The sequence below is a fragment of the Rhinopithecus roxellana genome, chromosome 5, assembly GCF_007565055.1.
Source record: "Rhinopithecus roxellana isolate Shanxi Qingling chromosome 5, ASM756505v1, whole genome shotgun sequence".
Taxonomy (NCBI): Eukaryota; Metazoa; Chordata; class Mammalia; order Primates; family Cercopithecidae; genus Rhinopithecus; species Rhinopithecus roxellana.
The window spans coordinates 68,648,182-68,666,235 of NC_044553.1; the positions used below are offsets into that span (position 1 = coordinate 68,648,182).

The window sequence follows — 18,054 nt, forward strand, 5'->3', positions numbered from 1 at the left end:
TGTTGCCCACCCAGTGCATCATTCCTGGGTCAGAAAATGTCACTGCAAGAGTTGCGTGTGCTTCAGTGTTTTTCCCTTTGTTTTCATACTGCACTTTGAAAAGGATTCAGTGACATCTAATGACATTAATATGAAATTGTATTCTTATGGGGCCCTTGACTTAGGGATAATTCCTCTTTTATATGTTTCTGATATGGCAGTCTAATGTATCATTTTGTTCTTTTATTCCACAAACCCAGCAAATTCTAAGCCTAGGCCTGAGCAACTCAGTCTTTCTAAATCACATACAAACTGTGAATGTTGCTATGATTTACTGTAATTTTTTTGTATATGCTATATTGATTTATGAATGGTATTTACCCATATACCTCATGACATAAAGCCAGTAGAGAACAAATAAGCATGGATACAGTAAGTATAAATATAAATTTCCATATGATTTATTGTTGTTCCTTGTACATAAGAAACAGTAATATACAACTTACACTGCTTTAGAATGTAAAATGGATAAAAATGTGTACAAAAAAAGCACATTCCTAGAAAAAGGTATTGGCAAATAGTAAAAATAGGGGGAGGTCAAAAGCAAAAAAGAAAAAAAAAAATCAAAAAAAAAAAAGAAAAAGACCAACAATTCTTCAATTCAGTGTGCAAACATTATATAAAAATAGAAATACTAACTCTACAGGCAGTATTTCCTGATAAATTATTTAAATAGCATATCTACACAATCTGAGATATCTATTCCAATGGCAATGAGAAAATAATTTATAAAAATAAAGCAATGGTATACAAGATGATAGAAAAAAAAAACACATAACTTTCAGAAATTGTATTTAACATTTCAATGCTATTTCCTTATTGGGAATACTTCTCTGCAGAGTTTTTATACTATGTACAACATTGACTTTTTAGGTACTACAGTAGCTTTAAGTTTGTTAGACACTTAAACTCTTTCTGCTTGATCCAAAAATTCTTTACTCAGTCACACAACAAATGAGGTAATATTTGTATGTAAAAGTTTCACCTTTGTCATTTTTTTCTCTTTTGGAAAAATCAAAGAAAAAAGTGTATATGCTTTCCTTCTCCCTGGAAATAGGCACAAGGGATGGGGTAAAACAGTATTGAAGCCCTCATGGCTTTCTTTACAATTTAAAACATTTGCAAATGGATAACCAACTAATTCCACTTGAAAAGATAAAACAAAGAAAAAAGAATCCCATAATATCCACTCTGGGCACAAGGGGCAGAGCAGCTCATTAGGCTGATTTTCCTTGTGCTGTTCTTGCAGGAGATTTGCTGATAAATGTCAACTACTTGCTCTCAAACACTTTCCATATGAAGCCTAAATTCCAGGCAGAACAGAGTTAATAAATAATCTGTATTTACAATCTTACAGTCACGAAGACCCTCAACAAAGATGACATGGATAGTCTTTACGCTTCTTCCTGTTCCATGAATAATCCTTCAGCCAGATCTTCCAGAATAAGTAAAAAATAAATATTTTACATCGTAAAGCATTTTAAAAAAATCTACACTCCAAAAGAGAGAATTAGAAAACTCCATGATAATTCAGGAAAAAAGAGAAAAGGAATGTTTTAGTTAGGTTGACAATAATTTTGTGCCTTTGTAACCATTAAAATACAAGCATGGCTGCCCCTCCTTTGGGAGGCAGCTGGTGCTCACTGAGATGGTAGGTTTTCCTATTTTCCTGCTACATCTGCATAAGCTACATCCAGAATGAAACCACCAATTTCAGTGTGACCAGGCAGTGGCAGCCAGCACTGCCTTACACTGGTTTGATTCGGATTCCCTAATTCTGGCCACTGCAGGTGACAAGTAAGGGGTGGGGATCAGGGAGGAAGTCCAGAAGCCAGTCTTTCTCTCCCTTTCCTGCTTCTATTTAAGTGTCTATTTACATGGGTTAATCAGCTAACACCAGTCAGCATCATGAAATCCAGCAATAGTCTTTCAATCCCCTGAAAATGACTTAGTACCGAACATGTAACAGTTCCTCCATATTTTCTCCATACAATCGTCTCAGGTATGCGCCCTCCCCTTAGTGCTTTGGCCTCTGCTCCCCGTGTTCCTGAAGGAGGATGTCAGGGTGGTTTTGTTTGCTAAGTCTAGTGAGTCCTCCCTTCTCTGACATGCCTGAAAATGCTTTTGAGTCCACTGCTCAGAGATGGCCTCACAATCGCACCCTGCTCTGTGACAAAGGCAGAGTGGAATGGGCACCTTCCCAACTGAAGCAAGTAGATGCTTTTTCAAAAGGAAACCAAAGCAATTGTTTATATGCTTGGAAGATGTCTTATTCATTAGAGGCTGCATGCTGAGTCTGTTTTCGAAAACTGCATTTTCTTGAGGCAGGTCGCATGTTCTAGGAGTCCACACTGATGCAAGCAGAGAAAAAAAGGAAGGCAAGGAGAAGTGATCCTGGGGGTTTTCTCAAGCCCATAGTTCCAGAAGGTGCAATACCAGCATTGGTTTATCATCAGTCTTTCAATCGACAATTTGATGATTAGGGATCTGTTAAACAAACAAATATAAATAAATATACAAATGAAAACTCATTCATAAAAGCACAGACATCTTAGTATCAGTTAATAAGTTAAACCACATAGGAATAGGTCTACTTTTCTAATGACAAAAGCCTAATTTAAGATTGTTCAAGCATATTACCATTTAATTTTATGAGCTGACATTTATGCTAGGAGACCAACATGGCATGAACCTTCCAGAACATATATTATGCTTTCCAAGGCTTTCAATGTTAAACGTTTAGGGAGTCTTATTTTAAAAAATCAGACTCAAAAATTACATTAATAATTTAGATCTTTTTGTGTGTAAAATCAACTATCTTTCTCTACTCTGATTGATCTTTTCGGTATCTGGCCTTGGCCCAGTAAATATATATTAAGTGCTTATTTTGTGGTAGAGCCAGTGTTGGACTCAGCAAGCTTAAGTAATCACTGAGTAAAAAGAATGAAGGAAAAAAAAAGCTAAGTTTAATAGTAAACATTAATTTAACATGCCAATATGAAAGCAACATTCCTCTCCCTTCTTTGTATACAGGGAAAAGTTGGGAATTCTAACTTGTGCTCTGATGGCATGAATAAAACACCAAGCAGTAAGATATATAAGTACATAATTGTAAAGAACAGTATTATTAATGAAGTCCAAATTGTATAGGAGCTTTTCTGCAGCCTACCTTTGCACTGTGTATGAGCAGTGCAGAAACTGCTAAGCAAACTAATATTGTAACTAAGGACTCAGGAACTCATAAGCCACAGTGCCTAGGCATTATTCCATTTTTGTCCTTGTGTCCTCACAAGCAAAATAGAAATAACCCTGTCTCCAAAACAGTCTTTACATTGGACTCCCCCATGACTGTCATCCTTGATATTAGTCTGCAATAGAGATGTCCAGTGTACATTCATGGTGATGTTGCTCTTACCTCTACATTCGTATTTCAGGTCGGAGAAGAACACCATTTCTTGAGAGAAGACAAACAACCCTAGTCTACCACCAGCATAGGTTTTATCATAGATGGGTCCTGAGTCAGCCATGATTTTCTTCCCTTCATACATCACCACTCTGCAGGGAAAAAAAGTCTTGTTTAGTGACAATGCTATTTAATACTTTTGTCTTTTTGTCCATTAGTGTGACTTGAAGTGAAATTGAATCAGTACGACCATACCTAATGAAACCCGTCTTTGGCCTGTGGCTGAGACGCCATCTGTAGGCGGTGAAATCTTTCCAGCCTATGTGACGAGGGTCATGCCACAGGGTGCGCACCTGAAGGAAAAGGAAAAGGAAAGGTTGAAACACAGCTCCTTCAGGTAAAGATTTCTGTTTCGTTCCGTCAGAAACAACGCTTGAAAGGTACCGAGCTGATCTAAGTTAGAGGGCTACAATGGGGAATTGTTCCAAGCCCTCTCATATTTGTTGTGTGCCACTGAGTGCGCACATAAAGCAGACAGAGAGGAGGAAGGAGTTTTTTGTTTGAAAAGGCTGAAGGCACCTTAGGATCTGTGGGGCAATTCTTGGTCAAGCTCCCTTTTCAACACTATTATGTTTTCACAAGGCAGAGCTCAGTGCTGCAGCTGGTGATGCTGGGAACTTTCTAAGACTCCCTGGTCAGAGTCTTGGTCAAAGCACAGTGTCCCCATCGCTAGTCAGGCACCCATGAGCTCTCTCTCTGCTGTAGGGCTTTGCTTCTTACCTGGCCAGGGGTGTTTCCTGTGTGCCACAGGGCATTCCGCAGGTGCTCGCCAGGCCCCGTGGTGGAGTTCACAACTTTCACAGAAAGGCCTGAGTACCCCTGAGCCCTGGTGGGGTTGGTGTCCCAGTAGGACTGGGTGACTTGTTTCCACATCACAACATAGAAGCGGCTGCTGGACTGGTAGCCAAAGACAAATCCAGCATAGTCATCGTCCCTTTCGGTGTTGATGAAGAAGGTGCCACTGAAGTCCACAGCATTAAACTCGTCATAACCTGGAAGATGAGCCCAGAGCCAGGTTAAAACCTGCAGCCTTCAGAAGGTTCTCCATCATGTTCCCAGACATCCTCAGCACCCACAGGGATAGGTACAACTGCCAGGTTTTCTATTTGTTTTTCCCCATGTATGCATCAGCCTCTTGATCTAAGAACTCACTACTCACCTACAGCGAGTCCAGGATCACAGTTGACAGTCTGGACGAGTTCTTTGCCCTGATGGCGTACAACCCAGTTAGGGTCATTTTGGGATGTCCCTTTGGGATCCAGAGGAATCATCTGGAATCGACGGAAATCGGTCTCACTGATGTCAACATTCTCAGGACAGATGTCATCAATGTCTGGCACATTGTCATGGTCAAAATCATCTTTGCAAGCATCACCTCGACCATCACCTGAGGTCAAAAAAGCAAGAGTTCAGCAAAATTCTGAAGTGCTATTACTGTTACTGGTGTCAGAAATGTCACTATCTTGTCTAAGTTGGCATCTGGTCCCTTCATCCTCTCAAATGCTTTGAGCCTTGTTTTCATTTCCTCAATCTACACAGCCGTGTCAGCAGTCCCTCTCTTAGAAAGTGGCTCCCCTGACTCACCGTCAGAGTCCTTCTGGTCGGGATTGGGCACGAGTCTGCAGTTGTCCCTGTCATCAGGAATGCCATCGTTGTCATCATCGTGGTCACAGGCATCTCCCTTGCCATCTTTGTCATGGTCAGCCTGGTTGGCATTGGGCACATAGGGACAGTTGTCCAGATTGTTCTGGTGGCCATCTTCATCAATATCCTGATTGTTGTCACAGGTATCTCCAATGCGGTCTGAGTCAGAGTCCAGCTGAAAGAGGGATGTAAACGGAGGGTAAATTGCACTATAAACCATTCATGTTAACGATAACTTATGCCCCCACCACAGGGAAAATTCTTCATTGTTTGATAGAGCCAGTGGGGTGTCATGTCTATTTATATACTCCTGCAGAAAGATAGCAGTAGTAGCAATTACATTTTAAACGTTTTTTCCTTTGTCCTTGTTTTCTTACAAAAATCTGAGAAGGGATAATTTAAAAATGTTTTAAATATAAAACTTTCTAAAGAAAATCAAATAGAGTTATTTAATTTTTAAAGATGAAATGTTAACTGGTAACTGTTGTTAAATGTTTAATGTTAAATGAAATTCTCTGGATACTTTAACAGAGAATTTCCTTAGAAGGTTTCAGTTGTAAAACTGTTGACATGGCAATTTCTCTAAGTCCTGAAAAGACGGCAAAAGATGGTCTCTGCGTTGTATACTGTCTGGGTAGCGTTAATGACAGGGATAAATTACTTTGGCTTTTTCTTTTAGGCATTTGATTTTATACACCTAGTATCTATAGGGATTGTCACCTGTAGGCTCAGGTAAAGTCAAACTCTAAATTTTTCCAAAACAGTTTTTCTCAGAGTACTTTATTCAATATGCATGAGATGCTTAGGGACTGTTTATATACACACTGGAATTCTTCTTGCCAGTATTTATGGTCTTTGCTTATAAGATTTTTACATCATGCTTGCATTTTGTTGTAAAATTTATTCTTATCTGAGGAATCAAAAACTCATCCAGTGAGGTTACATGATATTGAAATTTAATTTATGGTAAGTTTCAAACTCAAAATAAATGATTATCAATGCCATCTGATCAGCAAAGCTAACCCAGACCATTCAAGCTTTTGATGGCCCCAGAGCCATTCATCCTATTGTTTTATGCTTGACAAGACTTCACAGGAACAAATCTTAGGAGGGAGAAGCTGGATTTCCTTATTTCTTTAATCTTATAAAAATTTACCATTTAAAAAAAGCTGGTTTCTAAGCTTCCAGAACAATTCGTTTTAGGGGGAAAAAAGCCTTAAATTTTATCCTTAGAAAATGATGGGCAGTTACACAAGAAAGAAAGACTTTCAGACAGAGAGCCTGTTCTGTGTAATGTTGATGTGTAGCACTCCTTAGCATAGGTAAAGAATGTTCGTGATGCCAGAGACTTTTGAGGAATGACAAAGAAATGGGGTTTCTCCAAGTTTTGGACATATCCTTAATTTGATGATTTTCTTAGAGCTAGATTACATCATTAGCCATGAAAAGGGTTATTTTGCTTGTGCACATTTATTTTTCCATCTCTTAGTATTACATATGATTAATATTATTGTACAGTTGTCAGTCACAAATCTCTGCTTTGTATAATTTATCTTAACAATGGTAGACCATGCTGAGCAAGTCCAATAGCCCTTCTTACAGAAGGTAAGGCTAAAGTTATAAGATCTTCATGCTAAAGATCTGTGAGACTCTGTGCAAGGAGCTCACATCAGGCAAATTATTTACATGAACATATCCCAGTTGGCTATGAGAACCCAGGGAGCCACGGTAATGAAAATGGTTGAACTTTGTTAAGCTCATTTTTCAAAGGCCATGAAAGGACTATTCCAACAGTTTACTGAAAGACTCTGAAAGGAGTCCACCTACCTGATCTGGATTGTGTTCCAGGGGGCAGTTGTCACACTGATCTCCAACCCCATCCATATCAGTGTCTCTCTGGTCCACATTGTAGACGTACTGGCAATTGTCCCGTTCATTGAGGATACCTGAAGAGAACAAGGGACAAATAAGAGCTGGGCTCTCCAGCCTTGGATGTGTCCACCAAAGTGCATACTAATAGCCAGGACTAGAGAGAAGTAAGTTTGGAAAGCAGTGCATGTCCCTGGCTCCCGCGGGCCCGTTGATCAGGCAGCACCTTACCGTCCCCGTCAATGTCTGCAGCACAGGCGTCTCCTTCCCCATTGCTGTCTGTGTCTGCCTGATCTGGGTTGTGGTTGTAGGGACAGTTGTCACAGCGGTCTCCCACGTCATCTCTGTCATAGTCATACTGAGCTGGGTTGTAATGGAATGGACAGTTGTCCTGCAAAGAGAAGAAATGGAGCACTTAACAGTGTTGTCCCTGAAAACAGCTCAGGCCTCAAACCATGTGCATAATATGTCTAAAGCTGTGAAAATCGGCAATAATTACTTTCTACTTTGTGGATAGGCTAATTGAGTACTCAGTGTAAAATGATCACTACAAAAGTTAAAAGGACATAGTTAAAATATGGATCCCTGTGGGTTAGAAGTTAGTGAGATGTAGAATATAATCCCATCATCTCAGTTCGTAGTGTGCCCAAAGTCAATTTTACTGTCATTTCGATGTGACATTTGAAATGAATCTAGGGAACAAAGTGACATTTGTTTATGCATTATAATTTCTCAAGTGCAGAGAAAAACAGTTCTGATGAAAAACAAAACCCTCATTTAAAAATTTTCTTGGCAACATCTACATCCTTAAACTACTGGAACACACTGAATAATTTCTAATTATCCTGTGTATTGATTTGGTATATTTTTTGCTATAGCCATGTAATTTCCTTGAATCCTGAAGTGTTTCAGGCTGTTGCTGAATTACAAAGATGAAAACGGGATGGAAAACTGTTTTTACCCTGTCGTCTGGAATTTTATCATTGTCATCGTCATCATCACAGGCATCACCAATTCCATCCTTGTCATAGTCTTCCTGGCCTGAGTTGGGGAGGTTGGGGCAATTATCCTAGGACAGAGAAGACATATATCACTGCTTCAGTCGCCTTCCTCATGCTCAGCTCATGCACGAGGAGTGCACCTGGAATTCCAAAGAGAAACACAACAGAATTCGGCTCAGTAACAGCGTATGTTTTTTTATGGGAAGACAAGAAAGTAACACTTTTCTTGGGGGATATACCTACAGAATTTGTGTAAATGCTCTAGGCTTTATAGATGTTGTGAACACAAGTCATGTTTTGCTGGTGTTTGGATAGAGTACTGAACTTTATTTTGGACAGAAGAGTTGACTCTGGAACACAGTTGCCCAAAAGAGCCTGTTCATGTTTTTGGCACCAAGTGATACGAATTGTAATAGGAATCACTGCCCCTCTACCTTTGGGAGATTTCATCTTTTAGTTTCATGTCCAGACTTGAAGTATTTAAAATTCCTTAGCCTGTGTTTTGATAAGGTGATGGGCCCTCTTTCTGGAGGCACCCAAGGGACCTGGCTCTACCTTTTTGCAGTGGTAAGTCGCATTGGCCACGCACACCAGGTTCTCATTGGGCCAGCCATCCAGATCTGTGTCCTCCCCGCAGATGATGCCGTTGCCAGCGTAGCCGGGCTTGCACTCGCAGCGGTACATGGGGTCGCTGTAGTGGCCCAGGTAGTTGCACTTGGCGTTCTTGTTGCAGTCGTGGGTTCCATCCGTGCAGGGGTTACGGGGCTTGCACACCTGAGGGCACACCATCCTGCTGTTACCCAGAGCTTTCGAGAATCCCCAGATTTCATGGAAACAACAGTCCAGATCCCTGTCATCTCTGAGCAGACAGAGGCTCCATTTGGAAGAGCGTGGGTTACCTCTATTCCTCCCCATTCTTCCTGAGGCCGTAGGCAAACTTTGCTTTATGTTTCTTTTTCTTGAATTTGCTCAGCACCTAGGCGTTTACAAATCCATCTACTCACAACTTATTCCAGAGCAGCATTTTTAAATATGGTAGACTATTTTTCCCCTGCAGGATTTACCATGGATTTTCTAGTCACATTTCTAAAACTAGACCATACATTCATCTCCTCACCCTTTTTTTTTTTTTTTTTCGTGAATGGTATGAAATTACATTCCTCCCTCTCCTAGTTGTTTTGGTCAAGGACAGCTCTTCTCTCCTCTGGTTTACTCGTCTAGCTGACTGTACCTGTTTGTTGGCTGTGGCATATTCGACGCCCTGGCCAAAGGGCTGTGAGCCGGTGAAGCGCGGGGGGCAGGGCAGGCAGTTGTAGCCGGGGTCCGTATTCTTACACCTGTGCTCTCCGTTGTGGTTGAAGCAGGCATCAGGCACTTCTTTGCACTATGGAGGAAATAAGAGCGTGCTTTGTGTTCAGAAGTCATTGCCATAAGGAAGCGACTGCACGGGTTAGCTGCTTTCCTAGATCCAGAAACTCGGAGCCACATCAGTTCCTCACCTCATCAACATCTGTGCACTGGATGCCATTTCCACTGTAACCAGGGGGACAAGCACCACATTTCCAGCTGCCATCAGGGTAGCTAGTACACTTCACACCGGCAAAGCAGGGATTGGACAGGCATCCATCTGAGACAAGGAGAGAGAGACGGGCACAGTAAATGGTTAGTCTAAGCTGCCATACTGCCATGCTGAGCACTTAACACAGTGTAAGATATTATAGGGTATGGGGAACTGATAACTTGTTGGGATTATGTTGTCCACCTGCATCTTAGCGCAATCAGATCACTCAGGACTAACCAAGCTGGAATCTCCTCGAATGCTGACTGCAGCATTCAGTAAAATAGCAAAGCTCCTAGGTCATTTCATCCTGGGCTGCGTGGCTCACCAATTGGACAGTCCTGCTTGTTGCAGATCTGGTTTTCTGTCACATCACCAATGCAGTCCTTGCCTCCAAACTGGGGTGTGGGGTTGTTGCAGAGCCGGCTACGTTTCTGTACCCCTCCTCCACAGGTGACAGAACAGATGTCCCATGGTGACCAAGGACCCCAGCCTCCATTGACTGTAAGAAAATGAACCACAGGCAACAATGAAGATCAACTTTCAAATCCCTCCCTTGTCATAGACTCTCCTAGTCCCGTTCAAGAAACCTCTGCTCCTCTGACACATGGAAGGAATGCTGGGGAAGAGGGTGAGTTTGTTTTTCATTAAAAGAAGTTGCTGAGCATGCAGGACTTTACTTCTGTTTGTTTCTCTAGTAGGTAACCTTCCTGCTCTATGACCCACTGAACTGAAGGCTGCAGATGCCAGGCAACCAGCTGGGCGGAGCTGCTGCCCGTGCTCAACCTTGCAGCTGAGCTCACACTTACTGGGGCAAGCGTCTTTCTTGCAGGCTTTGGTCTCCCGTGCTTCGCCTTCACAGGGTTTCCCATTCATCTGGGGGCTGGGAGAGTTGCAGAGCCGGATCCTTGTGATCACACCGTCACCACAAGTCACAGAACAAGATGACCATGGGGACCAGTGGCTCCAGCCACCATCCTGTTTAACTAAAGTACAAAGTTGGTGGTCACACATGGTTTTGGCTTAGAGATAACCAAATAGAATCCCTCATCAGGAGCACACACGTTATTTCCAGGAAATGGTCAATGGCAACTAAACCCAGTGTACAGTAGAAATTGGCTCCTGGCCACAGGCCCAAATGTCAACATGGAACGTTTTCTACCAGAGAACGGATAAGTTAGCTGTTTTTATGGGTTGCTGTTAATATCCTAACATTTACAGGGTGCTTACCATGAACCAAACTCAATGTTAACTGCTTTTCATGCAGTAGCTAAAGAAAATGCTCAAGATAAACTTATCAAGAACTATCATTATCTCCAAGTTGCAAATGAGAAAACAGCCTCAGAGAGGGTAAGCTGTGCTCAAGGGTGCACAGCGAAGCAGTGGGATTGGGATCCAGAAATCCTAGAACCCGTGTTCTTAATGTCCATGCTGTGGAACTGCCCTCGGTGATGACAACAAGGACAGGTCAGTTCTCCACGTCCCTAAGAGGCCAAGATGCTCACATCTCTTGTCGCACTCCTGAATGTGGCAGGTGCGTGTCTGGACCGAGGAGCCCTCACATCGGTTGTTGAGGCTATCACAGGAGCGGCCGCGCTGCTGAATTCCGTTGCCACAGCTCGTAGAACAGGAGGTCCACTCAGACCATGGAGACCAGCCATCGTCCGCAGAGTCGCTGGCTGCAGGGGAAACAGGTTCATCAGGTACATGATGGTTAGGACAAGCTGTTCTTCAGAGGGCTCTGTTCAGGGCCCTCCACTTGCCAGAGGGTGAAAAGCAATACATTTCTTTCTTTTTGGCTTTACTGAGGTGTAATTGACAAAGACGATAGACATTTAAGGTGTATAATATGTTGTTTTGATACACACATATATTGTGATTACCACTGTCAAGCTAGTTAACACACCTCCATCATCTTACAGTTACTTTTTTTTGATGACTTAAGATCTACTCTCTTAGCAAATTTTAAGAATACAATCACTGTGCTGTACATGAGCTCTGTAGAACATAGTATGAGCTGGCACAAAGTTGCAGTTATACAGGATGAAAAGCAACATACTTCTTAGGCCAGCGGCCCAGGGATTTACCCCAGGTCATGATGTGTACAGCAGTGGGGTAATCGGATGCTTTGCCTGGCTCAGTACAGCCAGCCTTCCCACAGTGTATGCTCTGCTATTCATTGCTTTTCCTTTCTCCTCTCAGCAATGCCAATGAGTTTTCCTCTACTGACTTAAGATAATCTAGATAGGCATTTCCAGTCTCAGAATTCCAGGAATGCGTGAGTCTGAAGAAGCTTATAGGAGTCGTTTCTGTCAGGGGAGCCATACACCATGTGTTTGACAGATGAGTTTGAAGGCAGCCGAGCTGTTGGCTCTGGCTCCAACTCGGCCATGAGTTAGTCAGTTTGTTGTTCCTCTCACCCCAGCATTTGGGGCTTTCTCTGCACATACTGTCATAAGAGGACAGCATGTTTGTTTACCATCTGCCCAGGCACCACGGCTACAATCACATCTAGCTGTATCTGACAGAAGACAAAGAACTTATTTTCTTTGGACATTAGTTGTAAGTTTTCTTAGCAATCCCTGATTCAAGTTCAGAACTTTGCTACCTCCAGCTAGCTTTGTTCCTTTTAACGCACATCTCAAGTGAATGCGGAACAGAAAATAGGTGTAAAAACGATCATTACCGTGCCAGTATCGCGAATATGATCCCTGGATGGAACTGGTTATTCTGAGCTGTGACAAGGGTATGTGTGTGTGTGTCTGTGTGTGTGTGTGAAGGGCACGTGCTGTTTTTCTGTTTTCTTCCTTATCTAAGTTGTGATGAATCACTTTTATAACTTGTACCTGCTACATTAAATATTGTCTCAGCAAAGTCATTAATTTTACTGGTAACAAAAGCCAGGGATAAGGTGCCACGGAACAATATCATGCCTTATTTCTTTTGGTGCTCTGGAGCTCAAATTGCTGTTATTCTCTTAGGCCTTTGTATCCCTACAGATAAAAGGGGCAAAACTTCCAGGCCCCATCAGGCCAGCTCACACAATAAGCCTGTCAGTATCTCTGGTGAGCAGATTTTTCTTAACTCTGTGCCACTAAGGTCAAATTCTAAAAGCAGTCAACTTAGAGCAGTTGCTGCCACGTCTTCATCTCTTTTCCTCAAAGCAAAAAATCAGAATTAATGAGCTATACCAAGATCTTCACTGCCATTACTGCAATCCAGATGGGGTAATTATGATGTACTGATAATGGAGTTTTTGGCTGTGTACAGCAGATAAGCTGTCAGTTAACCAGCTGCTGCAGCCAGAAACTGAATGAAAGCATGATGGAGATGGGGGTGGGGCTCCAGTGTTGTGCTCGGCTCTCTAGGATGTATGTAGAACTGATCTAGTCACTGAAGAATAGTTACGCCATTTGAGGAACTTACGCCAACAGCGAGGGCAGCATTCTCCATCAGGAACTGTGGCATTGGAGCAGGGCATGATGGGACAGGACACCTTTTTGCAAATGGTAACTGAGTTCTGCAGGACAAGAGAGTGAGAGGGGAACAGGCTGCTGAGCATGTTGCGTTCAGAAGTCTACATCCTGTAACATTTCCTTTACAAGCCAAAACATGGTCAGGGCTGTCAATGCTCTAGTGGAACGATTTTCATAGAAGATCTGTCTCTGTCATATTTGCAACCACCACTATCGTAGAGACAGTTCTAGTGCTAGTTGACGTGTCACTCCATTGCTTGGAAAGTTCTTTTTAATTGCTACTTAGTCAAGGGTGGAAGTTACAGTACGAAGAATGTATAGCAGAGGAACCAACCAACATCATGGGCCAAATCTATGTCTGAAATCAAACTCAGGAAATTCAGCCAGGACTTTGACATTTTTATATTATGTGTTTGGGGGGAGGAAGGAAGATCTACAAGCATTTTTTTTTTTTTCTCATCTCTAGATCTGTGATCTGTCTCTATACTGGAAAAGAACGGTAATTTAATGAAGTTGGTTTCCAAAGCCAGTCATCTGTGATTTGTATTTAAGCAAATTCAAATACCTTGCTATTAATAGATAAGCCAGGTGAACCTCCAAACTCACTGGCCACTGGCATGGGGGAATGCTAGAGTGAATCACACACAGCTGGCAGTGCCATCTGAGCCAAGTAGACAGTAACATCCTAACAGTGTCAGGCTAAGTGATTTGAAAAACAATTGCTACTCTACCAAGAGAACCTATGCCAAAACTGAATATAAATCGGGGTTGAGGAAAAAAAAATGAATGTTCCAACCAGGTTTTATTTACCTGACATTCAACACTTAGTCTTTGAACTAAGGTAGGTAAATTATTCAGATGTCTTAGTAGATTCATTCTCTTAGATACTTAGCCTGGGGTGTAACTAATACTTTGATAAACCATCTGAGAGTTTCAAGAAGAATTCATAGATGCCATAATTGCATCTTAAAGAAAAAGAAAAAAACACTTTGGTATCAGGTCATGGAACATAAAAAGAATCTCTGTGGCGATTTGGGTATTTCCCCAAAGATGTAGGTTCAAACAAAAGCTGTCAATTCTTATTCTGGTTGGTGAAGACTGCTTACCTGACAGCGGCACTCAGTGCAGCTATCAACAGTCCATTCCTCGTTATTTCTGTACTGAACTCCGTTGTGATAGCACAGGGGAGGCCGCCTCAGCTCATTGGCCAACTCTTTGTTCTCTTCAGTCTAAATGGGAGAGAATATCATTAGTGTCCACCCCCATTTTCAGTCATTTGTGACCATCTGTTGCAAACCTGCCAGGGTTCATGCTAATGGGCTGGGTGCAGAGGTCACTGACCACTTTGCGGATGCTGTCCTGCAGCGTGGTAACAATGGTGCGCAGGCCCCTGAGTTCCAGGACCATGCTGGACAGCTCATCACAGGAGATGCCGCAGATGGCTTGCAGGTCCTTTGTCTTGTGGCCAATGTAGTTAGTGCGGATGGCAGGGCTGGAACCATTTACCACGTTGTTGTCAAGGGTGAGGAGGACACTGGTAGCTGGCAAGAAACAAAATGAAAACTTCAAAGAGAGACTCTTACCAACCAGCCTCTTGAGTTCTTAGTGGTAGAAGACATTTCATTTGGTGTGAAGGATGCACGTAGAGGGGTGGCGTGTATGCGCACATGTGTGTATACGTGTGTGTGTACGATACCCCTTGAGGTCACTTTTGTATGCCTCTTAACGATTTTACTAGGGGTAATTTATGTACAACCACTATTGCTAAATTCCTCAGCCTGTTTTTGGTGGAATTTCCCCCCGATTTCCCTATGTGCCCTAAAAATAGAGGGGTACTCACAGCTGGAGCAGCCTTTGTTCCTGAGGATGTCTTCTGGTGTGGTTCCAAAGACAAACCTCACATTCTGCAGCACCCCCTGTGGACAGAGGATACACATCACTTGTAGAATGCTGAGGGGGGTGGGGATGGGGTTGGGGGGGACTGTCTCCATGCTAGGAAAAGCATACAAAAGATGTTCTAAAAGCTTCAAAGAGCTGTCTTAAGATCACTATGTCAAAATAACACAGCAACATAAATTGCCAAACAACTTCAAAATCTTAATTGTGACTTCTGCCAAGTCTTGAGTATTTTACAAAGAATTCAGTTATCAGCCTACTTGGGTACACAGGAAATGGAATCTGATCCTAAGCCCAGAGGATATAATGACACTTTCCAGTGTCAAAGAGTTAAATGTGGGAGTTCAAAGCCACCGTTGCAAAGATCTAGAAGTTAAGGCACAGATGAAGCCGTAACAGCAACAACTAACTGCTATTTTAACCTTTTACGTGAGACCAGCTGCATCCCCATGAGGAATGCAATAGCAAAGTGGTACTGATTCTGCCCATAGAAAGTATCCATTTCAAACAAGATTAAAATTGGGGGAATGCATTTGAAATAAGCTATTTTCTTAAGAGCCTAGGGAGTATATAAGGCTTGAACAGGCTGATTGCTAAAGGAAAACCATTTCTTGTTTCCTTGAGTAGTTTTCAGAGTGTGCTTTCCAGACTACCAGCATCAGCATCACCTGGTACTTATTAGAGTTGCAGTTTTACAGAATCCCAAACTCTGGGGCTGGGGTGCAGCAGCGTGAGCTTTCACAAGCCCTCCAGGTGATGCTCATGCTGCCTACAATCTGAGAACTGCTGCTTTACAGACAGGATTTCCTATAACCCTCCTGGCAGGTCACCTGTCTAGCAGATGATCCCACGGAGCGGGGCTCAGAGAAGAAGCCTCACCTGGAAATTGTCATTGACGCCCCCCTTTGCGATGCGGAGTCTGGCGATGCTGGCCAGGTCTCTGGTGAAGACGCTTTGGATGGGGACGTCCAACTCGGCATTCTCCATCTTTTCACAGTCAATGTACAGCTGGGCCCTGTCTTCCTGCACAAACAGGGTGATGCTCTTCCACTGGCCGGTTGCCAGGAGAGCTTCTTCCACAGACACCACGTGCTGCTTTCCTTGGACGGTCAGGCTGAGGTCCAGGGTGCCTGCCTTGCCATTGGACACCACGCTGAAGACCTGGCCGGAGTGGTCTTTCCGCTCCAGGGCCAGCAGCGTGCCCCGGGTCTTCTTCATCTGCCTCAGGGAGGCCAGAAGGAGGAAACCCTTCTCTGCCCGCACAGCATCCACCAGGTCTTGGAACTTGTCATCAGGCACAGGGGGGATCAGGTTGGCATCCTCGATGCGGAAAGCTGGGCTGGAAGGGTCAGGACCCTTCACCAGTCGGCGCCCAGACCCCTTGCGGGCAGCCCCGGTGAGTTCAAAGATGTCAAACACGCTGTTGTCTCCCCCAGACTCTGTTAGGCAGGAAGGAACACATAGTGAGCTTTGGAGGCTGGGACCAGCGGTAGGGGGCTGAGTCCTTAGGGGTGGAGACAAAGGGCTGGGGTGAAAACTGGCAGCCACTGAAAGAGCTGAATAAACACCAGGATCAGAGTGAAGCTGCGTCCTGATGTCCAGTCAGGCTCAAGAGCAAAGGAGCTGGGAGAGGACAGCATGTGAAGGGGCACACCCGGGGTAGCCAGCCCCTCTTCTTCGTCCCTCCTTCCCCTAAAGGTGCCACACAAACTCACCTGGAATGCGGTTGGTGCCACATACATGCAACAGGAACAGGACGCCTAGTCCCCAGGCCAGCCCCATGGTGGAGCTGTTGGTGCCCAGCAGGAATCCTATAGCAGGAAGCACAAGAGCCCAAGGTCAGAGATCAGTTAGGCAGGGAGGGTGGGCAGAAACCGGGCTGGGCATGGGCACAGGGCCGGGACCATCCCTCTTTGATCCCGCGTTTGCTGAAATGAAGGACAACAGGATTACTTTCCAGAGAGCATGAGAGAGAGAGAGAGGGAGAGACAGACAGACAGATGTGGAGGAAAGAGATGCTGGTTTTAAAGTGCGGGGGGCGCAAGACCAACAATTTGGAGGCTTTTGGGAAGTCGAAGGTGAACAAGCTCAGGAATGCAGTCTGGAGTTGCAGGGAGGGCACGGGGAAGTACAGACTCTTCCCTGGAGTGCTGATACAAAGGCTTTAGGGGGACTTCGGAGAGTAAAGAAATCTTGGGGGGTCCTGATGAGTTGGTTTGTGAACCCCAAGGCTGGAAAGGATGGCTCTGGGAGCCTTGTCCCGAAGAGTCCTCCAGCGGCCGAGAGGGGCGGGCTGGGGCAGGAGAGCGGGGAGAGTGTGGGTTCCGGGGTCCACCAGAGGGACTGAAGCCTCAGCACTCCAGGTGGATGTCCCCGGCAGCTTTGGTCCTCGGCGGCCGCCGGGGGCGACTTACCTGTGTGGACCGGAGCGCGGCGGCCGGAAGCGGTGGAGAGGGCAGCGAAGGCTGGAGGGGCGCGGGGACCGCCTGTGCGTCCGAAGTGGAGGTTGCGCCGGGAGAGAGGCAGGAACCCTGAACTCGAAGGCCAGCTCGGGCGCAGTGGCTGGCAAGGCGGAGGAGCAGCGCGCTTTTAAAGAGGGGCGCTCGCATTCCTGGGGATTCCTCCGGCCAATGGGCGGCGGCCGGGCAGGAAGCGGGAGGGGGGCCAGTCTGGGCTCCTCTCTCCGCCCCCCGCTGCCTGGCGCGCAACTTTCCAGCTAGAAAGTGAAGGGGGCGGGGGTCGGGGCTTGGGAGCCCTGGAACTTCTCAGAAAAGTCGGTGCCCGCCCACGCAGCCTTGGCGCGCACTGGCTAGGCGCTCGCGCTCTTGCGCCACGCGGGCTCGGAGTGATCAGCGAGCATCCCGAGCAAGGACGGGGCTGGGGCGACCACCCAGGAGGGCCCGCGGGGTGGGGCAGGGGCTTTCGGGCGAGCCGGTCTCCCGGAATGCCTGGGTGATGGCTGAAAGGTGAACACTAGAGACTGCGCCCGATTTGTAAAAAGAAAAATGGGCCGACGGGGCGCAGGGGACCGCAAGAGAGCCATTCGTTAAAATAGCTGCCCCTCGGGCCCTCGCTGACCTTCTTCCACCGTCCCGGTGGGGTGAGGAC

At 44.8% G+C, this 18,054-nt stretch overlaps 1 protein-coding gene across 1 annotated transcript; it reads right to left on the reverse strand.

Moving 5' to 3' along the window:
- Nucleotides 1-207: 207 nt before the first annotated feature.
- On the reverse strand, nt 208-17,523 carry THBS1 (thrombospondin 1). The gene is made up of 22 exons (XM_010359793.2): nt 17,361-17,523; nt 16,662-16,757; nt 15,826-16,385; nt 14,891-14,966; nt 14,392-14,591; nt 14,157-14,279; nt 13,001-13,094; nt 11,080-11,253; nt 10,384-10,560; nt 9,903-10,076; nt 9,516-9,643; nt 9,248-9,400; nt 8,572-8,790; nt 7,977-8,084; nt 7,247-7,406; nt 6,974-7,092; nt 5,087-5,321; nt 4,662-4,889; nt 4,223-4,494; nt 3,698-3,795; nt 3,455-3,594; nt 208-2,526 (listed from the first exon to the last, which is right to left on the reverse strand). Exons 2-22 carry the CDS (start codon nt 16,726-16,728, stop codon nt 2,519-2,521), a joined length of 3,513 nt encoding a protein of 1,170 aa, XP_010358095.1. The 5' UTR covers nt 16,729-16,757; nt 17,361-17,523; the 3' UTR covers nt 208-2,518.
- Between the last annotated feature and the right edge of the window lie 531 nt (nt 17,524-18,054).